The sequence below is a fragment of the Aptenodytes forsteri genome, unplaced genomic scaffold, assembly GCF_000699145.1.
Source record: "Aptenodytes forsteri isolate BGI_AS27 unplaced genomic scaffold, ASM69914v1 Scaffold8, whole genome shotgun sequence".
NCBI lineage: Eukaryota > Metazoa > Chordata > Aves > Sphenisciformes > Spheniscidae > Aptenodytes > Aptenodytes forsteri.
In genome coordinates, this window is record NW_008796218.1 from 5,600,545 (window position 1) to 5,623,405 (window position 22,861).

The 22,861-nt window shown below is 43.2% G+C and overlaps 1 protein-coding gene across 2 annotated transcripts in view; it reads right to left on the reverse strand.

Annotated features, from left to right (window-relative positions):
• LMO1 (LIM domain only 1) overlaps positions 1-22,861 on the reverse strand; it is a 57,464-nt gene that overhangs the window by 10,559 nt on the left and 24,044 nt on the right. The window contains exons 1-2 of one of the 2 annotated variants that reach the window (XM_009288797.1): positions 9,829-9,921; positions 5,953-6,166 (exon numbers count right to left, since the gene is read on the reverse strand). In XM_009288797.1, the coding sequence (XP_009287072.1) occupies positions 5,953-6,158 (206 nt within the window). In that variant the 5' untranslated portion in view covers positions 6,159-6,166; positions 9,829-9,921. Of the gene's footprint in view, positions 1-5,952; positions 6,167-9,828; positions 9,922-22,861 lie in introns of those variants that run through there. The other variant, XM_009288796.1, reaches the window with a different exon arrangement.

The following is a 22,861-nucleotide window of genomic DNA, read 5'->3' on the forward strand; positions in this document are numbered from 1 at the left end:
ACTGTTGAACACACATGCAACAATATCCTCTTAGGGGAGTTTGAAAACAGCAGTCAGAAAACTGCAAGGTTGAAAGCGCTAGAGGCACTGTAGTATACCACAGCCTGGAAGAATTACTCCCTATAAGCTTTCCTCCTGACTCCTGACTGGGAGGTGTGGAGAAGGAAGAAAAAAAAAAAAGGGGGGATGGGGAAAGCAAGCAAACAAACCAAGCATTGCTTGTTTATCCTGAAAGGTATAGACTGTGAGAAACCCTTGGACCAACTACTATGGAGAAAAAAAATAATCTGTGCTTTGACATCACAAAGCACAGCAATGTCGCCAAGACACATTGTATTGTGAGCCTAATTAATCCTCCTTAATCTGTACAGATACCAAGCGTAGAAGTGAGGGTATCCTACATAGCAAGCAAGACGCTCCCTGTTGCAATGCAAGAACAGCACTTCAATTTTGCAACGTTTTTAGGCTCTGAGCAGATACCATTTGTTCAGCCACACTGCATTTATACCTCTCCTCCCCACGCTGAACATGTCCCTTGAAAAGCTGGAAGGGCATGCTCTCGGTGCATGCATGGGCACTATGCTCCTGTGGTGGAAAAAAATCCCAAAGACTTTCCTTGCTGCTTCGAAGGTGTTGCAGCTTCTGCAGGCTGAAGCTACATTCAGAGTATTAGTGATGTCTCTGGTAGATTAACTTAAATTCTGCTAGTTTTGACGTGCACGTCTCAGTTCCTGAAGACTTGTGCTTACACGTCCAGCCATGGTTTAATTGTTTGGCTTAGGGCCTTCGTTACCGACTTGGGGAAGCCCACCAGAAGGAGAGTATTTGCCTGTGTCCTCCTGTGCCAGAGAGCAGGGTGCCCATGTGCAAGATCACTTTTCATATCCCACAACAAAATTAAACCCTGTACATTTTCCAGACACAGAACACTTCATCTAAAGGGCTCCCAAAGCAGTTCACTAACAGAATGAACCCACTGGGGCATTCGGAGCAGAGCAAAAACCAGTATCCAACAACTGGAAACCCCAGTATCGGGCAGCTGACTTGTTTGGACTAGGAGCTGCCCAGAGTGGAGTTCAAGCCTCCATGATACAAACAGTGCTGAGGGGCACTGGTGGCAGGGGATGGCAGTCCTGCCAGGACGTCTCTGTCGCTCAGACAGGGTGCGCAGGGCTGCTCCTTCCACCAGAGGCACCAACGCCACGCTCAGGTTGCAGCACCGATGCTGTGCTGAGGTTGCGGCAGCGATGCCATGCTGAGCTTGCGGCACTGATCAAAACACGTGGGAAGCTGGGTGAAAAGAATTTCCATGAAATCAACTGAAAACAGCATCAGGGCTTCCCAGAAAGCCCTTCTCCCTTATTGGTTCACCATCATTTTTTAATGCAGGTTTTTAGCTTTCTTTGGAGTCTAATTAAGGCCCTAATCAGTTTAAATGATGAAAAACTTTCCCAACACCAGCATATCAAACACGCAGAAGCAACAGTTCTGCTCCTGTCAAAGCGAGCCTGACTCGCCTTTGCTCGTGTGAGGGCACCATGCCGAGTAAAAAGGAAAAATCACGTTCTTCATCAGCACTTCACAGTGAAATTTAAGTTGTCAGTTCCTCACGGGAAATCCTGATGCAAGACCCAAACCGTCCCTGTGAACCGGAGCTTGGTGAATGTTTAATTATGCCTAGGAACAAACACACATTGCTGCGTGGGGACTGTAAGCAGCCATCCGAGCTGCACACTAAGCTTCTCTGTCCCAGAAGCAGTTTCTTCAATAGCATTTGCTTATCAAAAATAATTAGAGGTAGGAATGCTGGAACTGTGATTATGAAACAAATGGTAAATCTATTTGCTCAAACAAAATGTATCGAAAAATACATCTAGACACAGCTGGAGACTGAGGTGATACCGCAAGGATAACAACTCGAGATCCAATTTCATCTTTCATGATTAAAAAATGAGCAAGAAAGTGTTTTATGAAATGTGAAGGTTAACAAATGTTCCTTCACAAGCAATGACGACAGTTTATCTTTTGAAACAAATGATCGGGCTATGGTCTGCTAGCAGCTCCTGAAATACATTTGAAAGATTTCTTCTAAAAACCCACTGAGGACCAGCACATGTGGCTGGCAGCCCACCGCGCTGCCAACACCTCGGACAAAGCCGGCTCCAAAGCAATGCCGAAGCAGCAGGGCAGGAGTCAGCCGCGCTCCTGTCCCAGCGTTCTGCCCCACACCAATGGCAGAAGTCTAGACATTCATCCCTGTCCCTGATCCCTGCAGCAGCCGCAGCTGCTCCAGTATGGCAGAACCGCTCTTCGCCGACGGCGAACCGCGGCGCAGGGGCTCTTGGCCCAACACCACCTGCCTGCAGGAGGGGTGGCACAAGCAGGGGCCCAGACCTGCAAATTGCTGTATTTCTAAGCTGCCCAAAATAGTCCAGGAGTCCTTTCTGCCTATAGGTAAGCACCTATACATTGCTGCCTCCACAGTGATAAGGCAAGTGGGAGCCCGATGCTGGGTCATAATGGTTGGGTCTTTGCAGCCCTGGGCAGGAAGAAGTCTGCTGCATGCTCGTAGATGGAGACTGTGCAAGGGGAGGAGAAAGCACGTCTCACCAGGTAATGAAGCACGTATTCCCAAACTACACACTTGGCTCACAGGCAAATTCAAAGAAACATTGGTCTATAAAGAGATTATGAAACACCAATTTTTTTCTCCTGGTCATTACACAGCAATATTCCTTTTGGACTTCAGATATAAAAGATACATAAATTTACATTTATGGGTACCAAATCAGTCTAGCTTTTAATCTTTCACATGATGGTTGACCTACTAAATATCAGTGCAGTATTCACCCTGTTCTTATTCAAAGGCATATAGAGGAAGTGGCCAACAATAAATTCCTTTAACTGTCCTCCAGATAAAGTACTCCCTTTTTGGTACGAGTACGGTGTGAAGTATGAAAACTTATTTTTAGGAATGAATTCTGCTAAAATTTGACTAGTAGAACAAATACCGTGAGTTGCTGAACAAGGAAAAAAAGACGTGGATAGAGGCTCTAGAAGTATTAAAGGAAAGTAATTATATTATGGTGGGAATGGGTAATTCTCCAAGAAGAAAAATTCAAATTACCAGGAGTGAACAGAGAGTAGAGAAGATGGCGATGGCAACTTTAGTTCCTTCTGTTAATAGAACTAATAGTTAATATTTCTTTCTCTCTCAATTTTATGTGTAGAAGGCAACAGAAGATGTTTTAAAGTAAAAAAAAATTGCTTTAAACTTCCATAAAATACGAGACTGCATAGCAATGCCTTTATTCCTATCCTAGGACCCTGAAATGGTTCGTTAGCACTAGGAGAACAGAACCCAGGGGTGCAGCAGATCCCCCCCCCAAAAAAAATAGTATAAACCTAAATTTACTTGTTAGCAAGAACACAAAACATCACAGCTGTAAAGCTGGCTAAATTTCCTGGGATACGACAATTATATTGTTGTCCCAATAAAAAACAAGTAAGAAATATTTCTAGTGGTTAAAGCTGCTGTAATGGACTGATTTCAGATAGGGGAAAAATATTTAAAGTAGGAAGTAGTACCACCCACACCCCCCACACCCCAGTTAGCTAGCAGCATAACATATGTATACATAGCCGTCGTCCGAGGAGGTTAAGACTAGCCAGAGACCTAGAGGAGATTGTGCAGCCAGTTAAAGTGCTTGGTACCCTACTGCAATACGGGCAGATGCCCCCCATTTTTACTCACAATACCTACAATGTCTTTAGCACGGAGAATGTCTGGCCCTGTTTTACTGGGCCACATAAGCCTTCTCTCCACAATTTAACCATGCTGCACAAATAGCAACAGACTCCCCCCTTGGTGGACCGGGGATTGTTCTAACCCAACAAACGGAGGCAGAGGGACTACAAGACACCTTTCAGGCACAGAACAAGTTCACTTCAGAGACCACGCTTAACTGCTGCTGTGTCAGAAGCTGTGTGGACATAGTCAAACACTAGCCCCAACTGTTGCCTTCCATGTTTCATGTCACAAATTGCCCTCTCTTCTCAAAGACGGGACGTGGGCTGTTTCCTGGCGTCTGCAACTCCCGGCTTCTTTCCCATCTCTAGCACAGACCTCTGGTGTGCCCCAGAAAGTCATGCTATCTGGGGTCCAGTGAGAAGAACACAGATTAAGCTTTTCCACCTCAAAGAAGCATTCTCAGGATGGAAAGGAAACGAAAAAACGAAATGCTCTACAACTGCATCGCTACTGCTCTCCTTCGGCACTTTAACGTGTCTGATTTGATGCTGCATGTTATTTTTGTTATGAAACTGGAACAAACCAAAATCAATACAGTGCTCATTAAATGGACAAAACATGGGGTAGCTTGTAGGTCTCAAAAAGCAAATGTAAATGGGAATCACCACTGCTAATTTGGGGTTAGAAATCTGTGTGTTAAAGAATGTTCTGGAGCTCAGTTTCTTCAGCTTAGCAGAGGTAGGGTTACGGATACTTCCACAGCAAGTGACTCATGGCATTAGTAAATACTCAAGACAAGGTACAAAAATTATTTCATGATAGTGAAGATAGTTAACTCTTTCCGCATCACACCCTTTCCACCTTTCCAAAGGCTGCTTATCCTGTCTTTCCCCCTTCAGATGTGTTCCACCCTTACCCAAGCTCCTCCTCACGTTTTGGAGACGCATCCCAGTATGGACCTGCGACTGCTGCCTGAATGGCAGAATTTCAGCTGAGACATTTCATGTGTGCCCTGGAGAGTTTCAGCTCAAGCAGCAGCAAAAATCCTCATGTGGGCAGGATGCTTTTATACACTGCCTGGCTGTAAGGCAAGGTGGCAGCTCCCATATGGCAGCTAATAGACTTATTTATTCTATTTGGCTCAGTGCTTAAGCTCTCATCTTTAGAAGAAGACTCTTGTTTGTTCAAGTTTACTAAGAAAATATTTACTAAAGATTTTCAGGAATATGTTTTACATTGAAACCTGTGAAGCATCTGATCATTGAGACTAATCTTGCCAGCCTCTGGACACCACAAGGTTAGACGGCATTTTACCTCCCTATCTTAAAACAGCCTGTTGTTTTTGTTTTGCTTCAGATGTGTTTGCTCGTTGAGGTTGCATAGGAAATGCTATCAGTGCTTTAGGAAAAAAAAACAAACCACACACATTAGCTGGAGACCAAGTACATTCTTCCAAAGCAAAAACAAAGCAAAACTTGGCGTGTTTTGCAGTGTGACCCTCATAAGAATGTTTGCATTAGGCCTGCTGTCTTACTAAAATTAATTTGTGCTTATATAAAGTATTTTGTACAAAACCCGCATACACACCAGGCAAAAAAATCCCATGTGTTGTTAAGTATTGCAAACACACACTGACAGGGTAGTTCTAACTCAGAGTTAGTGATGGTCTCTGCAGACTTCCTCATGAAGAAAAATTTTTTGAAGTTGATCTGTAATTTTGGAGAGTTTTGCTCTGTTTATTTAGGGAAGAGACAAGAGCCCCTCGGGAGGTACCTTACTCAATATAAGCATTAGAAGTCTATCTAAAAGCTATCCCTGAAAAAGAAAAGGTAAAGGTTTGGTCAGATCTCAGTCAATATGCAGGAGTATAACATCAAAGATATGCAAGAAGAATTAACAGTCTTTTCCTAATTTTCTCAGCAAGCACTGTTTGTTCTTGTTGGTTCGTAATAATAAAGAGTTAAAGTCATGCCCTCCTCCTTCTACCTTGACCTAAAAATAGGATGCCACCTCCCTGACTACAAAATACGTTACATGCAAATAAAAAGCCATGCTTAGACACAGGAAGAAACTCCAACCTCTTCTGGACAGGGCTGGCCATGCACAAGTACATGTTTTCATAGTAGAGATTTAGAAAGACAAACAGCTGGCAGCACACTGAGAGGCTTTGGGAAGAGCCCACAGTACGTTCCTCTATTTACCTCAGGTAATCTCTGCGGCAAAGAATGAGATTTGCTTTTGTGTAAAGAGTTGATCCAACCTCTCCAAGACGACAGTCACAGCAGGCACACTTTAGACAGTCTTCATGCCAATACTTATCCAGAGCCTTCAGCAGGTACCGGTCCTTGATCTTCCGGTTGCAGCCAGCACAGCCCTTCTGCTTCCCTTTGGGTTGTACAGATAACATCGGCACACCTGCAACGCAAACAAAGCATTTCGTTTAGAAGATATCAAACAGCTTGAATAGGTTTCCTGCATTCGGGGTAGCACTGTGAGCTATAGGTAGATCTGTGAGCAAATACTGCTGCTGGTTTTATTACAAGTTCACGCTGCAAGAAGCTGATGGTCAAAGGAACTTAAACTTCATTTGCTGTCACAAGGTAAGTGGGAGTGTGACACTTGCAGGAACGCAGCCCTTTTTTCCTAAGGGTAGGGCTGACACAAAGCACCAGACTTTTTTTTAATTAACATCTTGCAGCAGAATAAACTGGCTGCAATGTCAACATTTGCTCTTTCCCCTCATTACCAGTACCCTTGTGTTGTTAATTAGCTGCCACAGGCAATTACGAAGATCAGAAAGGCCACCACTGTACATACCCCCAGTCCAACATCTTGGCTGGATCAAGCTTGATGGGGAAAGGAGAGGAGTGGGTATAAAAAGATGTGGTACGCCACTGTTTTTCCTCTTTTGTGAACCCCGCTGGTCACAGAGACCTCAGTAAAAGCTAGAGCAGCCCAGGGGCTGCTCTAAAATAAATGTTTTCCAAAAGCCCTTGAGGACTGCTGAGAATAACCCAACCAGTGCCCCTCTACCACTAGTGAAGCCGTGCTCCTTAAGCAAAGCAGAGCTTTCCCTCTCCTCTTGTACTGCTGGAGAAGGTAATAAAAAACCAGGAGTTTTTTCCTCCCTGGAAACTCCCACTGGGACTGCAAAGCAAGCATGAGGGTATGAGGTGGTGACAGGACACTCAAGTCACTAGGCTGGTGGAGACTTGCTGTAGCCACCTTCCTCACACTGCTGTCTCCAGCTTTTTCCTCTCCTCCAAGTGATAGTGCCTCCCATGGTGAGCACTGACACGGGTGCGAGACCTGTCGCCCTTCTCGCCAGTTTAAGAGGGAGGCAGGGAAGGATTTTATGGAATCAATAGGCAAGGTGGAAAAATAAACAAGGATTGTACTGTGGGGGAGGAAGGGGACAGGAGATGATGAAAGAAGAAATGAACTCACTGAGACGCCAGAATCCCATTTTCTCTAGTACCTTGATTTTACTTTGTTACTGATTTTTATTTTCACTAGGGTCAATCACTAAAAATGGAAATGCCAGGCCTATAACGAGCATGCCATGGGCTTAACTAATGCAGAGGAGATGAGAGGGGACACTCTGGTTACAGTAGCAGGTGTCACGGGTTATATACTCTTACACAAAGTTAAGCCACCATTTCTGTAGGAAGCGCCACACCTCCCAGAAAGTAGCAGCTTGATAATGGAATTAACAGTCCCTTAACCAGAGAGGACCGAGTCAGTGCCACTGTAATAAGTGACATTTGCTGCTTTCCTTAAAAGACAGGGTGACCTGACGGTGGCTAACGCTCAGCACATGTAAAACCCACCACTCCTACAGTAATAACTGCTTTGTCAGAGCTGAAAGCAGATGACAATAGCACTTAAGACACCTCTACACAAACAGCGAGGTACCGATCCATTTGTTATCAAGGTGGTCTCAGCAGCACGGAGACAGGTCAAGTAACATTCAAAAACTCTCAAGGCTTAAAGAGCCCTCCTGCTCTTTGCTGCGGCACACTCGAAATCCGCTTGCAAGGTCGATACAAGCAAACTTTTTATGCCAGTGACAAATATTCAATAATTAAGTGAAAACTTAAACCTGTGTTTGCCTGCCACATACGCAAGCTGTAATGCTCCTGAGAGAAATTTTACGTACACAGCCCCAGAGAAACACCCACACGTTTGGAAACAGGGAAAAGACAGGGAGGTGTCAGAAGTGTAACATACTGCAGGTGCTGGAGGTCAAACTGCAGAAGTCCTGTGCTCCTGGTGAGAGTTTCTTACGAGAACGAAGGAAGTGGCCCCGTGGTTCTAGACACTCCACTCTCTTTTTGCAGAGTACATTTCAGGAGCAAAGAGAAGCTTCACTTTCTGAGTAATTTCTTCTTCAGAAAACTTAAAGCCTTCATCCCATGCTCTCTCCAACCCCACACAAGGAAAACAGCACATCATGAGAAGAGACTGCCTTATTCTGAGGCAGAGAAGGGCGTGTACATGAATTTGCATTTGCAAACTGTGTAAGATCAGTACCAGTGATGAAGGAAAATAGTTCGCACCTATGAAAACTAAGACCTAGATGTGCGAATTATATTTTAAGATAGGAGCCCTAGACAGCAGTGAGTCACTACCCACCCCCCAAACAGGCTCTCTAAATGTGAGCTGCATACTCTCAGAGGCAGAAGAGGATTTCTTACAAGAGGAGGTGATCATACAATTCTTTTGCAAGGTTCATCTAGGTAACTTGAGGATCCTGCATCTGGAGGTGCTGCAGATTTCAGAATGCAGATTCTAGATAATCAGAGCCCCTTAAACCCCCTCACAAGAGAACTGCTGCATGGGTGGGGTTTGAGATCATCTCTGCGATTCAGAAATACAAGATCTTTAGCCAGACGGGACTTCCCAAGGCCCTCGAGCACTTTTGAAACCAATGCCCTTTTGGAGTTACAGCTCTCCTCACCCAGAGCGAGGGGTCCGCTGTAACAGCAGCATGGTCAAGCGCAAGGACAGCTGTGTAGGGACAAAACCCTGGCTGGACCATTAGGAGAGGTTGGTTTGACCGGTAAGGGCAGGTTAGGAGGGTCTGCTGAGGTGGCAAGCAGGCCTGGACGGCTGTGGGCTGGCTGTAGTGGTGGTTCTTGTTCCATCTCTGGCAGCCCTCACTCACTGCTGCCGTCTCAGTTCCCCACTATTGCAAGCACACCATTGTCTTAGGAGAGGCTTCTGTGAATAAGGGGAATGTAACACTTTGATTTTCTTCTAATAACTAGCAAAGGAACAGAGATATATATTTTTAAACAGTACCTTAAGCAAGGAGAAAAGCTATGTATTTGGTCAGTGTTCAGCAGGGGGCTTTCTAATGAAAAAAGGTACCATTTCAGAGATCATATGATGTTCAAAGCTGCTATTCGCACTCAGATAATAACGAGCAAGGTCAGCCTCTGCTGGTCAGGTTCAGTGTTTTGAAATTACATTATGGTCTGTGAGGCTTCCCTCCGATATCCCAACCAACCGGTCTGCACGGAGCACACTACTACAGAAAGTTGCAGCTGCAATTAGCTGGTGAGTTGACACAGCAGGCAAGGCGTGAAACAAAATTTCAAAAACTGCCAAACTTGATCAGCAAGGGTTCCTCACATGCCTGCCATGTCATTTCCAAGCAACAAGAGAGCAGCATCTCAGAAGCTTAACCCCTTTCATGGTCGGAGGCTTGCAGAGAGAGGACACAGCCAACACCAAACCCCACTTTCCTCCTCCTGCATCCCTTCCAGCAAACCCCAAGCAGTCTGGGCTTTGCAGACAGAAACCACCTGGAGAGCTGCTCTTTCTTTTTGGAAATTTCCCCACTGCAAGACTGCGATGCTGCTTCATTTCTCTATGTAGATTTTTTTCCCCAGTACTTACCAAAAATGCCAAGATACCTAGTTCAATTTGATCAGGGGCACATGGTGTCTAACCGGGGCTGTCAAGAAACAAAGGGTTCACCTCTGACAAATTCCACGTGCGCTCTGCGGGCAAGGATTAGAAAATGAGAAGTCGTGTTGCAGAGGTAGGAAAATTAACAGCTGGACACTCACCCGTTTAAATACATGATCACAAAGGGAATGCTGACTGATCACCAAATTCTGGAAGTCCCATCAAGTTGCTCTCTCCTCTCCTGTTGCTAGTCATCCATCGCTATCTTTTCTTAGAAACAGTAGATGAAGCCTTTCTATTTTTGGCTACCTACACTCCCTTCTTTGCCCTTTACAACTTAATAGACTTGCTGCTGGTAAATACAAAACAAAACCTGTTCTGAGTGCTCGGAGCTCCAATGCACATTAAAAAATTATAGACACCACCTCTGGACATACTGAAATTTATGGCTGTGTCTAAAGAGGCTGTTGCTGTAGTGAGTAATCTAAACTTTACCTCTATTCACAGTCAGACAAACTAGCTTTAATCAGCCCGTATCGTCTCAGTCAGGGTCTTTCTGTAAAATTATTCAGCTGGCTTTGTAACACAAGTGTCCACTAAGTACACCTCTAAATTTTTCTAAGCCATTTTACTGATATTCTATTCACATGGCAATCAGCTGCAGTTCCTTTAAGGGCACTGTTCATAAAGCCTCGTTTCCAAGAGAGCCTGGGAACTTTTTATAAATGGTAGACACTTTAAATAACAGTTATCTGCAGTGGTCCTATGGCGTATGGCTCCACAGTGCTCTGGTCTGCAAGAGAGCTACTGGTCTCCTCTGAAAGCATGGAAGTTCACCACCTAATTTCTTTAATGCAACTCTAAAGGTTAATTGGTCTGAAAGAGTAATGCGGGACTGCTGGCTAATGATATATGCCTCAAGGCTTTGCAGCTTGCCTGTATTTTATACAGTCAAGTCCAGAGCATAGAACACAGGTGATATCACCAGGACTTTCCAGACGCCCCTCCGACTTCCCGCAGCCCCCCTCAGCCTCCCCCTCTCCCACCTGAGCCCTCTGCTACACCCACATGTGCCAAGTGAAAGCGGCAGGAGCTGAAGGCGGTTCTCCTCCACCTGCATTTCATGCCTTGTTAGAGGGGGCTCTGAGGAGTGCCGCCACTGCACTCCTCATTACCACTGCAGAGAACTAAAAACAACCCTAATGAGGAGAGTGAGAGCGTACAGTACCGGGTGGGAGGAGGGACGTCCTCCCACACTCCCCAAGGAATCTGGCCAAAATCTTCAATTTGCCATTTATGACAGCTAATTAGTTATTCTATTCAAAATCTTTGCTTTAAATAAAAGAACTAATTATACACAAAGGTCAGTCCCCCACCTCCTGTGAAGCCCACATAATTGGCTTATTTCCCCAACATTGTGTGTGTGTTTTACACAATGCTTTCAGGCAGATGGCTTTAACTCTTTCCCTCTGCAAGTTTTTGGTTTTTTTGGGTGGTTTGTTTGTTTGTTTGGGGGGGGTGGTGGTGGTTTTTTTTTTTGTTTAAAAAAAACAAACAAAACACTTTCCCTCAGATTAGCTACTTTTACCATAAAAGCTTGCTCAACAACAAAGCAGATAACTACACACACACAAACTATATCCACTCCCAGAAAGGTTTGCGACAACCACACCAGTGCAGTGCTTCCTATACAGTTGTACAGCACCTTGCACAACATAGTACTGGAATTATCTTTTTATTCTCCACCACGAATTCTTGCTTGAGCAGTGCCTTTCAGATACAGTTACCACATTTCTGAACAACCCTTCTGCCAAAGACCACCATTATTACAGGTTTATGGTACACTTCTTTTTTCTTTTCTTTTTTAAAGTTTTTTGTAATTTACGTAAGTGATTATTATAGGGATGCAGCATTCCAGTGCTAAAAGCAATTCTGGTTTAAAGACTGGAGTTTTGGCAGTTGGGCAATTGAGCCTAGGTTTCAAAGTTCCACTTGAGGGAAAAAATGTTTATTTCTAGCATCAACACTCTTTAAATGAGCTGACCTCCTTTTGCCTGCTAAGAAAAACCCCAGCATTTGGCTGCAAAAGATGAAAAAGTAACTGAAGAGTAGGAGTAATCTTATTAACTCCTGTCTCATCACAATAAATAAGCTGCAGTCTTATGCCTTTTATCAGAGGATCTGGTATCATTTAAAAGCATTAGAACCCTGCATCACCCATTTAAGTAAATGCAGACAGTCATTGCCAAAAAGATGCAGTGATTTTCATTCCCTTAAAAAGAAACTCACTTTGTGTTCCCAGTATTGTATTACTCACCTTCTATGAATATTACACCCTGCAAAACAAGTTAAACCATGCACTTCCACTGAACTGAGAGTATGCCGTCTCGGGCATCTTCACCAAGAATTTCATTTAAAGAATTATGGCCAGCAAGGTGAAACTCATCATGTCATCTGTATATCCAATTAAAACGTTACATTCGGAACACCGAGTACTTGCAACTAAATGCTTATGAACAAGCCTTAGACCATTCATCAAAATTATTCAATGAGTAACCACAATCTTTTTTTCATTTCCAGTTTCATGCTGCAATATACAGCAGGTGATTTTTACAGTGGCTTTAGCAATTCATTTGTGGTATTCTTTCTTCTGAATCATTACTGAACAAATTTCCCAAGCATGGCAAAAAAGTAGTTGGAGAAGGCAGTTAATAAGAGAAACAACATTTTGATCAGTACTTCTATTTTAACTATGCTATAGTCCTCCTCCCAAAAACACATCAATTTTTTTGGCCGTACAGTTCAGAACAAGCTTTAGAGAAACATATTTTAGAGTCTAGTGTCCCCTGGCAGTTTCAGCTGCCTAAAAGTGACCCAAAGCTTCAGGAGCGGCTTAACCCCGCCTCCAATCTCCCATGCAGAGACCCTGTTTTCAAGCCCTTCTCTCAGACAGACCAAGATATCCAAATTAATCGTTCACATCATTTGAATCTGTACCAAGGCAGGTCCTGATTCAGGACGCAAGGTTTAGAATCTAGATTTTCCTTTTCCCAAAAAGTTTTGAGACTTCCAGTATGTGCTTTAAGACTCTCTCTATTATGGAGTTGCTCTTACCAGAGGACAACCTGTAGCTATAGAGGAACACATGGCAGCAGGACTGAACGCAAAACATAATAATTGTTGCTGCAAAACAGTTTCTATAAATCAGTCCAGTAAGCAACATTTTCCCTGTGCTCATAAAATATGCTTGTTTGAGCTTTAATTTTTCATAATTGGCATATGTCCAAAGCTTATTCTTAGCACATGCAGTGTTTCAGTAAAATCCATTTTTACTGTTTGAAGCCCTGGGAACAGTAAAAAGACATGCAGATTTCTTCCACCTTCAACCTAGCCTGAGAACATTCTGATCAAGTTTTCTCGATTAGTCACAATTTAGTGTCCTACAGCCTGGCAAAGGTCCTGATTTTAGGTGGCCAGTTCCCTCCTTCAGTGTCTGTAGTAGAAAAAAGTCTGGCAATGGAGAGACTACCCTCAAACCACCTTTCCAGCAGTATAAGAACATCACAGATGAGAAAATGATTATTATGGATGATAGCCTGGAATTCTTCCCATATTCCTCAATATTCCACCAACTTGCAGGTGACCACTGAAAAGACACTAATCTCCAAAGTTTTCTATTTGGGGGGGGGTGTTGGGTGTCAAAGCAAACCATTGGAAGAAGAGTCTCTGAATCAGATGATCACAAAGGTGAGAACTCATCCCTCACTCTTCAGCTCATTTAAGAATAACCTATGTACCAATGTTAAATACAGAGACTTTTTTGTCCCTCCCCTTTCCAAAAAGGAAAGAAAATCAAATAGAAAAACCCTGTATCAAGTTAAAAATCCCAAAGACTGTGAGAAGTAAAAACTTGAGTCAATTATTTACAGGCACGTGTAATACTACACAATTCTCACCTTCCCAGTTAAAATGCACTGTTTAACCTATTACTACTGAGGTTTCAAGACATATGCAAAGACGTGTGATGTAGCAGAGCTCCGGTTTAGCAGTGAAACATTAACATCACCCTGACAGATTTGGTACGCTATGTACGTGAATATTTTAAGGAGACTAGAACTATATCATTGCATGATCATCATCATCATCATCTTTTCTTCTGCCTCTTTGCAGACATATACAACGTCAACCTAAGCTTTCGGCAACCTTAATAGAATTTCAGTGCCCACTGCCAAATGGCCATTTGATGTTCTGCTCTGCGTACACTGATGAAGCAATCTGTCACAGGCCTTAATGCAGGCAATGATGACTATCCAATCTAAAGCTTTCACAGGCTTATAGAAATTTCTCAAGACTTTTGGAGCCTATAATAATTTGTGCAATACCACAAAAGAATTTGGAATCCTGGTGCTCTGTATTTAATGAAATATGAATATACTCTTTTAAATGTTTCTAGAAGAAATCCCACGCAGGCCAAAAGCATATTTTACACCATCAATCACCAGAAAGTTGTGCTGGCAACTCTGAAATAGCAAACACTATAGTGATTGCAAGTTATTGTAGTATGAAAATAACAGCCCCTCCTGCCCCTGTCCAAACTTACTGCAAAGCCAAGCATTGACGCTCATGCCCTGCATAGATTAGTACAATAAATATAGAAGGACTATAATTTGTATTTTTTAATATTTTCTTCATTTCCAAGAGAGGAGTAAAGATTCACCTATAGAGAGTGCAGAAGGAGTCTGTCTACCTAATGCAATCCATATAAGAGATACAATTGCTGCTGACCTTCTAGAAGTCGTGAAATAGACCTCCCTAGTGATTCAGAAGGATGCAGTTTTTCCCCAAACCTAGCCTCTTCTCCCTTTCCTAGCAAAACCAGACCAACCCATTTGCTATTAAAAGTTGAGAGGAGAACGGCAAGGAGAGCTATTTCCTTCTCCTCTCGTTGAAAGGAAAAAACACAACAGACAGTCCTTTGCAGGACCATTTGCATGCTGAGCTGTCAGACCATGCACTTTCCATTAAAGAGATAGCATCCCTTTTCGTAAGTCCATTTGGGATCCATTTTAGTGTTATCTAAAAATCAAATCTACATGGTAATCCTTTTAATGTACTCTTGACTTTTAAAAACAGCTTTATGTTCCTTCAGGAAATGTTTTAAGCCATTACTCAGTAATTACTACTCACCCATGAAAACACTGATCTTTTACAATATATAATCAGTTTGCTGACTTAAAAAATAAAGCAGACTGGAATTTTGTCTCATGAAAGTAGCGAAGAAAAACCAAGGTTAAGAGAGCATCCCGTCTCCCCATCCCCCACCCCAATATTTCAAAGTGGTACATTTTTCCTGTCATATAAGACAGGGACCGAGGTGGTCACAGTTCCAAGTTTCTTTGTTAAGTCTCTGGGTGCGGGCAGATAGGAGACTCTCAATCTCAGTTTTGCATGGTGATCACTGTGCAAGTAACCAATAAATAATTACTGATTTAGGAAGCGGAATTTGTATCATCTTGGATATAAAAAATACCCTAGCCTTTTGCAAGCCCTGAAGTTTTGAATGACACTATACAACCTCCTGAAAGGCTGGTAACATAGGAAAGCCATGAAATTCGTGGAGTTGCTTTTGTAAGCTTCAGCTGTACACGAACAAGTCTCAGAAGAGGCGCCAAAAATGGGTTACGTCTAGCGCAGCTTTACTGGATTTACCTGGACCACACCTGCAGTCAACACAGGAATGCCTAGCCAAACTTCAGGAGCCTGAAATTACCTTGAAAGTCCTACTACCAGCTCCTAAAGGTTTTGCCTTGCTCCCTTCCAAACTCCTCTGCCCACCTGGAGGTGGTTGGGAGGCAGAGGAGAGTCTGAGCAGGATGGTAAGCCAGCACTGACTTGCTGTTTCTAGCAGGAGCCAGAAAGAGGACAAGAGTGCATTTTGCTCAGTTACAGCTCCTATCTGAGGATGACCAGACAAAAGCCCATGACTACAGGAGGTCCCCGGATATCCTGGCCTTGCATGCAGTTTAACAAAGACCCTAGATGTTTATACAAAGTATAGCCCATCAAAATTGCAAGGATCCTTCCCATCCCACCGCTGACCCCAGAGAGCACAGCGCCCTTCTCACTCGACTGCTCTGGCAAAGGCAGTTTAATATTTCAAGACTAGGAAAAGGGCAGCGTGAAGTTTGTCGGAAAGAACTTGCTGTACCTTGCAAATAGTATCAACTAAAGTTGTTGTTCTCTTAATGCCACGGAGATAGAGAAGACAGAGAAAGCAGAGGGTAAATACTTTCATTGCTTCTGTTTACTGATGTCTAGCTTAAGCCTTACTTAGCCACAGATTTTACTCTACCCCATTTTGCTACTACAATTAGGACAGAGAAAGTCCTGCTCTTGTCCATTTCCCCTTTCATTCACAGGGAAAGGTATGCAGACCCCAGTGCAACACTGTTCATTAAACATTTGTTATAGCTGCGGTTGGCTAGTAACTATATGCCTCAAACTAATTTTTGTTATTCACAACTGATTAAGTCAGGGCTTACAAGCCACAGCTGGCCATTAATGCTACCCTTCTTTACAAGAAATTATGCTGATAAGAATTAAAAGTGGTTTCTTGGCATTGGCTGTTGTATACTCATTCTATAATGAGTTCCTCTGAGGTGACATAGAGACAGGATTTGAGCACTATTACCCTGGACAACAGGAAAGACCCAAGTAAAATTGCAAGACTTTTTTTTTCTTTTGTTTCTTTTTTGTGAAATGCCCCAGAAAAGGCTTTGAAAACTCTGCTGCAATTCACCATATATTCCAGAATAAAGTGAGCACTAAGGGTTTGGGGCAAGTTAGCATGACGTTTAGTTTGCATTAAAGCATCTTAGAAGTCATATGAAATATACCGTAACAGAGCATATTCTACTCTATTAAGCATTCAGGAGCATCGCAGTATTCAGAATATGGATGAGAGGTTGGAATTGCACAAGACATTCCTCTTCTTACGGTTGACCACTGAGTTGAATTCAAGCTGATCCTAAGGGAGCCGTTTTCATTAACCTACAGTAGCTCTCTAATCCTATTCCTTGAATTTCAGACCACCACCACTACAAGAATTTATGACCTGCTGCCTGCAGTTTGGATGGTACTCACACTTTACTCTTTTCCTCAATGCATCCTGTTCCTTTGGATCATTACCACTGCTTTGTGCAGCAACCGATCCCCTTAAAGTGGAAGTCTGCTCTCCAATTCAGTTATTTACGCTCCATTTAATTCTCACCTACATACCTGAAGATGCTGATGGTTACACTTGGTTAAAAACAATGAAAAAATAATCATGTGACCTAGCCCAGTGCAAAGAACTGAAAGCCTCCTGAAATGTACCTCCTGAAGTCTGGCACGGGTATGTATCTACTAATGCTTTGCCTGAAACCTCAGACTAAAAAGAAATTCTAAACCACCAACCTTCAGCTCCAAAAATGCTACACTTCTGGGCCAAAAAACTTACTGAGCAGCTTTTCCTCCGCTCCATTTCCATGGGAGTCTCTACCGCTTGATTTACTCAGTTTTTGTCCACCTCATCATGAGATTCCTGACTGCTGAAGAGAACTCCTTCACTGAACTAATGAAATAAGGAGTCTTAAGTGCCCTGCAATCCATTTTAGAAAAGTCTGTATCTCCAGATGAGTCTCAATTTCACAGCATCAGGGAACTGTGTGCCAATGCGCTGAACCGGAACGCCAGGGCTAGCAGGAGTTGCAGACAACAATGCTAACATCAGGGTTATTTTAGATTAGAGTACTTCCAAATCAATTTTGGATTCAAACTTTTAAATGCACTCTCCAGAAGGAATCTGCACTGACTGAGTATTTTCAAGGCTAATTTTCTAAGCTTGAATGAAACTCATTCTTATCTAAGAAAAAGACGCAACTAACCTTTGCCACACAGGCTGGGTCATAGCTAGAAAATTAGGCAGACAACAGTCCTAAAAAGGAATAAACTGCCTAAAAAAACATCTGTAAAACTGCAAACAAAACCCACTACAGATGCTGTTGGGAAGAGATTTTCACTGAGACCAGAAGTTATCACGACGTTTGGGATCCAAGGCACTTCTCCTATTGCTCAGGTACCCCGTCTTCCACAAGCGGTCCCATTCTAGCAGAGGTAACGGCATGCTCTGGGCTACCTGGGGCAGCAGGGCTGCACTCCAGGAATGTGCATCATGCTGCAGTTGGATAAAGAAGGATCATCCACAGCCTGATGGCAGGATTTTGCTGGACTAAAAATCCTGCAGAATTAAGACAGATCCTCAGCACTCTACGGAAAGAAAGTGGTTGTGATGAGAGAAGGGAATGTGTAAGGCAGATGGGAGAGTTAAGGTTAAAGTTCAGACCAGAAGCAATTAAGACGGGTAAGAGTGCTCTGCAACTTGACACAGGTTTGCTTTGTATTCAGAACTTTTCACTAGCATTAAGCATCTTAACTTGTGTATAGAGAGATTATAATTAAAACCTGACAAGCTTAAATTAGCCATTTATAAAAGGTTCTCCAGAAAGCTTTTAAAGTAGACTAAACATATCTATTAAAATGGAAGAAAGGAAAAGAAAAGAATCAGAGCCATTTTCAGTTACAATAGTTTTCCCTACGTAGATATCTCAAGAGATTAGACAAATTTCTGCAACTGTCCAAAGCCACTTAAAAGAGGGGAGAGGGAGGAAGTGTGGCAATTAGAAAAAACCTTTAAAAACCCTTCTATTTAATAGCCCACAGTCCTTCGGATGAACATAAGCACTCCAGAAACCCCATAAAAAAAAAAAAAATAAAGAGATCCTAATTTCCCTTCAGGATTTTGAGCACTTCAGGGAGTGCTCTATTATGGTTCCCCAGGGACGGGCGAATTATGTCAATTTGCCACGAGGCTGGGCAGTTAGTGAGGGAGGCAGCCCGGGAGCTGGCTTTCACTGGGCCAGGCCAATTAGAGCAGAGGGAGTGTTTTCACCTCACGCTGGCTATTCAGATTAATTCCTAGCGTTTCAATGCTATACAATTTTCCTATGAGTTCAAGAAACTGAATCTAAAGAAAATTTGCTCTTTATCAAAGAAAGAAACATATCCACCACTGTCAAATTACACCAGGTAATTTATTCCCCCTCAAAAGAAAAAAAATAACTACAAATATTTTGATATTTCAAGAAAAAGTTCACAGACTATAAATATCTGGAAACCAGGTTTGTAAGAATAAAAGTCATTAAGGGCAGGGCTGCTACAAAGTCCACCTTACTACTTCCAAATCATATTAGATTCCTTCTTTCCCTGCCTTGCCTTTTCATAAAGTGAATGCAGTACTCGAGAAATATGGTTGGACATCTAGCTGGGACACAAGAAGCAAGCGTTGGTTTCCCAGCGCACATCTCCAGCCCTGCCATGTCCTCCTCCTCTTTGCTGCGCAGGTCAAGGGAACAATCCCTTGACTGAGCTGGCTCTCAGTACACCTTTCAGTGAGGAAACAGCTACAAACATTTGCTTATTAACCTAAAGAGCGCCTGAACAACCCTACATCATTCCTAGCTCTGATTGCTCCCAAGAGCACATCAGCCTCTCTGCAACCCTCATTTTCAAAGCTCTGGAACAGATCCTTTTGTACGCATGGAGTACATGATTTGAGTATTTTCATAGGCCATAAGGTGCCCTGGTCATAACCTGTTGTGGCGGCCTGTTGCCACTGCTGAAGACTCAGAAGTTACATGATCGCAGCATCCTACTTTTGGGCGAGAAAGGAAGGCAGATAGGAAGTGGAAGAATAGAAGTCAGCACAAATGCTATATGAAATATGGTGCAGACGTGAGTGCAGTAGTTCTTTAAAGGAAGGAGAGAGCCAGCGCCTGTCCCTGAGAAAAATAATCAAGCTGTAGCAGCAATGATCGCTCTAAACCCATGTCGTTTATCTACAGCCTATATTCATTGCTTCCACATGCAAAATGTAATCCTTTTCTTAAATCTACCTCAACTCTACTGCACTCCATGTGGTACGTCTTTTCAGAGGAGTGTCTAAATCTAAGTGCAGGAAAACAGAATGTTACTTTAAAGCAAGCCATGATCTGCCACAGCAAAGTGTAAGATGAGTAACTTGTTACTTCAAGTGCTAGAAGGTTTGGGGTTTTTTTGAGAGCCAACAGTATTTGAAGTGGTAATGTGCATATAGAAATCTTAATTTGTTTTGCTTCATCTTTATATACCACTAGTGTACTTATTCCCAATTCACAGTAAGCCAAAAATCTGACAAGGGAAAAACAACATCTGCTCCAGATCCAATACCTAACGGAAGCATGTGAATGAGTATTTGCAAAACCCAAGATCCATTTGAATCATTAACTGAACTGCTTACAAACAGGAATTGGGTGAAAAAGAACAGATATCTGCATTTCAGGCACCCCAAAGTTCAAGTAAAGAATCTATCCCATTTTTGGTTATCCATAGCAGCAATTTCACAGCAACTGCTGGGTGTGCAATTGCCACCCTGCTTTTGGAGAACTGAACAGCAGAATACTTCTCCAGAGACTTCTCACTTTTTATGCAGGCTCAGCCCTATTTTCACTTCATTCCCAAACCTACCGCAGCTCAAATCCGGCCCCAGACCCAAACAGGCCCATCAAGCAACACAAGAGGAGTGGCAGATCTGCGCTGAAAGCCAGCGTAGCCCAGGAAGCTGACAGCCAGCTTCTCCTCCCAGTATTGTAGTGGGACCATTGCTGTATCATCCACCGCACCTCTGCCTGCCCCTGCCCTCAGCCTCTCCCTGTATGTATCGCCACTAAGATGGCGCTGGGTTGCATCGGACTTGCTAGGCTCTCTCCAGTCTGTTGATAGGACAGCTGGCCAGCTTCAAGTGATGGACACTCATCTTGTGTTCAAAGGCTTACAGCTGATTTCACAATTGACACGCTGACCTCTGGGAAGCAAAAACTTGTCACTTTCATGTGATATCACCAACGATACGAATCGGGTACCTCCAAAATATTTACTTTTTTTTTTTAATGAGCTCTACCACAAACTATTCCTACAGCCCGAGCAATCAGAAAATTCAATTAAAATATGCTTCCAGTGCTGACACTGCACATCTTTTGCCTAGAGACCCCCATATTGCAACCATAGACAACCGGAGGGATGAAACACGGCCATCTCCAGACAGAAGCGAAGTCAACAGTCTGCATGCAGACAGCACTGTCTAAATAGCCAAGAAAATCAGGGGAAACCCTTCCTATGTATTAGTGCTCTAAGACATCCTGTATCTATGCCAAACAGGCACCACTTCCACGTTTAAGATTTGCCCATGCCTCTCTCTGAGATCAACCCTCAACAATAACAACAGTTCATCTCCTGCTACGAAGGTCAAGGGCTCCGCCAGCCCTCCGGAGATTTGAGCTACTGGTTCCACAGAGTCTGCCAGTATCAAACCTGACACTTAGATTAGTAGTTACTCCCCAGACATATCTAGTTTCCCGTTTCTTCAGTTTCTAGTGTCAAAATACACTTGCAGTACAATATGCAAACCTCCACACACAATATCCTCTCTGCTTTTCAGTTGTAGTGGGAGGAATGCCTATTTTTGCAGGAAAAATGTGTACTTTATGTTAATGTATTATCATACTAATATACCCCTGAGCTCGTATTTTTGTTGTAGAGCACAGAAAATGGTAAAGCTGCGTCCCACAGTTAGCATCACATTATCGGCACAGAGAGAAATATTTTGGAAGTTAGCATTTAAGACAGATGCTCTGCATTTTAAACACCAGAGAACGATCAGTCTTTGATATGCAGTTCATGGATGGCTTCATTGAAGCTCCTTTTGGTGGCTTTACTTGAACCAATATACTGCAACACTATATATCACCCTGTTAAGGTATGTATCAGCATGGGTGCCTGCACATTACCCTCCCCTGACGGTAGCGAAGAGTTAAACCAAGGGACCACTTCTGCCCATTCCACATGATCAGATCGGAGCAATCCTGCGCCCCCACCTCTTACACAGCCTTAATATATTAAAATCATTACTCACTTTTACTCGTCATGAACAGGGTTTACCTCGGTTTCATCCTAAATTGTGAAGTGGCAATTTCCCCTGGTGCTTCCGCAGTCCAGAACCACTCTCGCACACCCAGGACAAGCTCCTGCCACGTCACACAAGAGCCACTGTCCCCTTGTTTTGGGATGCCAACATCTTAAAAATCTTACAAGTAGAAGGGCCAACCTGGTAATTTCTTGCCCAGCTGCAAGGGATTTTTAACAAGGAAGGAGACAAAATGGAGCTTAAACAGGAGGTATTAAATCTTACCAGGCCACTACGCAGTTATTAAGAAAGTCTGAAATTACAACAGAGCTCTACTTAAAAACCTACAGACCTGGTTCTCCAAGGCTACGTATTTAAGTAGCTTGCAGATACAGTTTGTATCATTCAAGATGCTTTAACACTTCTACACAAGCCCAAAACTGCATGAGCAGACTGCACACAGAAGTTGTTCTTACACACCAAGTGGTGGTGGAGAACAACTTGTCCTCATCGGCTCCACTGGGGTAAATGGGCACCAACTTTGTTCCCACTGACTGCATTTATTACATGGCTGCATTGGTCCCTTTCCCTCGTCGCCCTCTGTTTGCCAAAGGACAAGCCAGTTCTGAATTCTGGGACCTTCTGTAAAACTGCCACTGGCTATTTTTCAGTTCCATTAATTCACGGACACTTCTGCAGAGAAGGTCCATGTTTGGATATGGCACACCTTGTAAAGTGTCGAGAGAAGAAAAATAAGCCGCGGCAATGCAGAGCTCAGGCTGCAGGAATGGCAAGAGGATATCGAATGCTGCTTTAAGTGCTGATATATTTGTGCTTTTGTCCTGGTTTCAGCTGGGATAGAGTTAATTTTCTTCCTAGTAGCTAGTACAGTGCTGTGTTTCGGATTTAGCATGAGAATAATGTGATAACACACTGATGTTTTAGTTGTTGCTAAACAGTGTTTATACTAAGTCAAGGGCTTTTCAATTTCCCATACTCTGTCAGTGAGGAGGTGCACAAGAAGCTGGGAGGGGGCACAGCCAGGACAGCTGACCCAAACTGGATATATTTGTCTTTTGTCCTGGTTTCAGCTGGGATAGAGTTAATTTTCTTCCTAGTAGCTTGTACAGTGCTGTGTTTCGGATTTAGCATGAGAA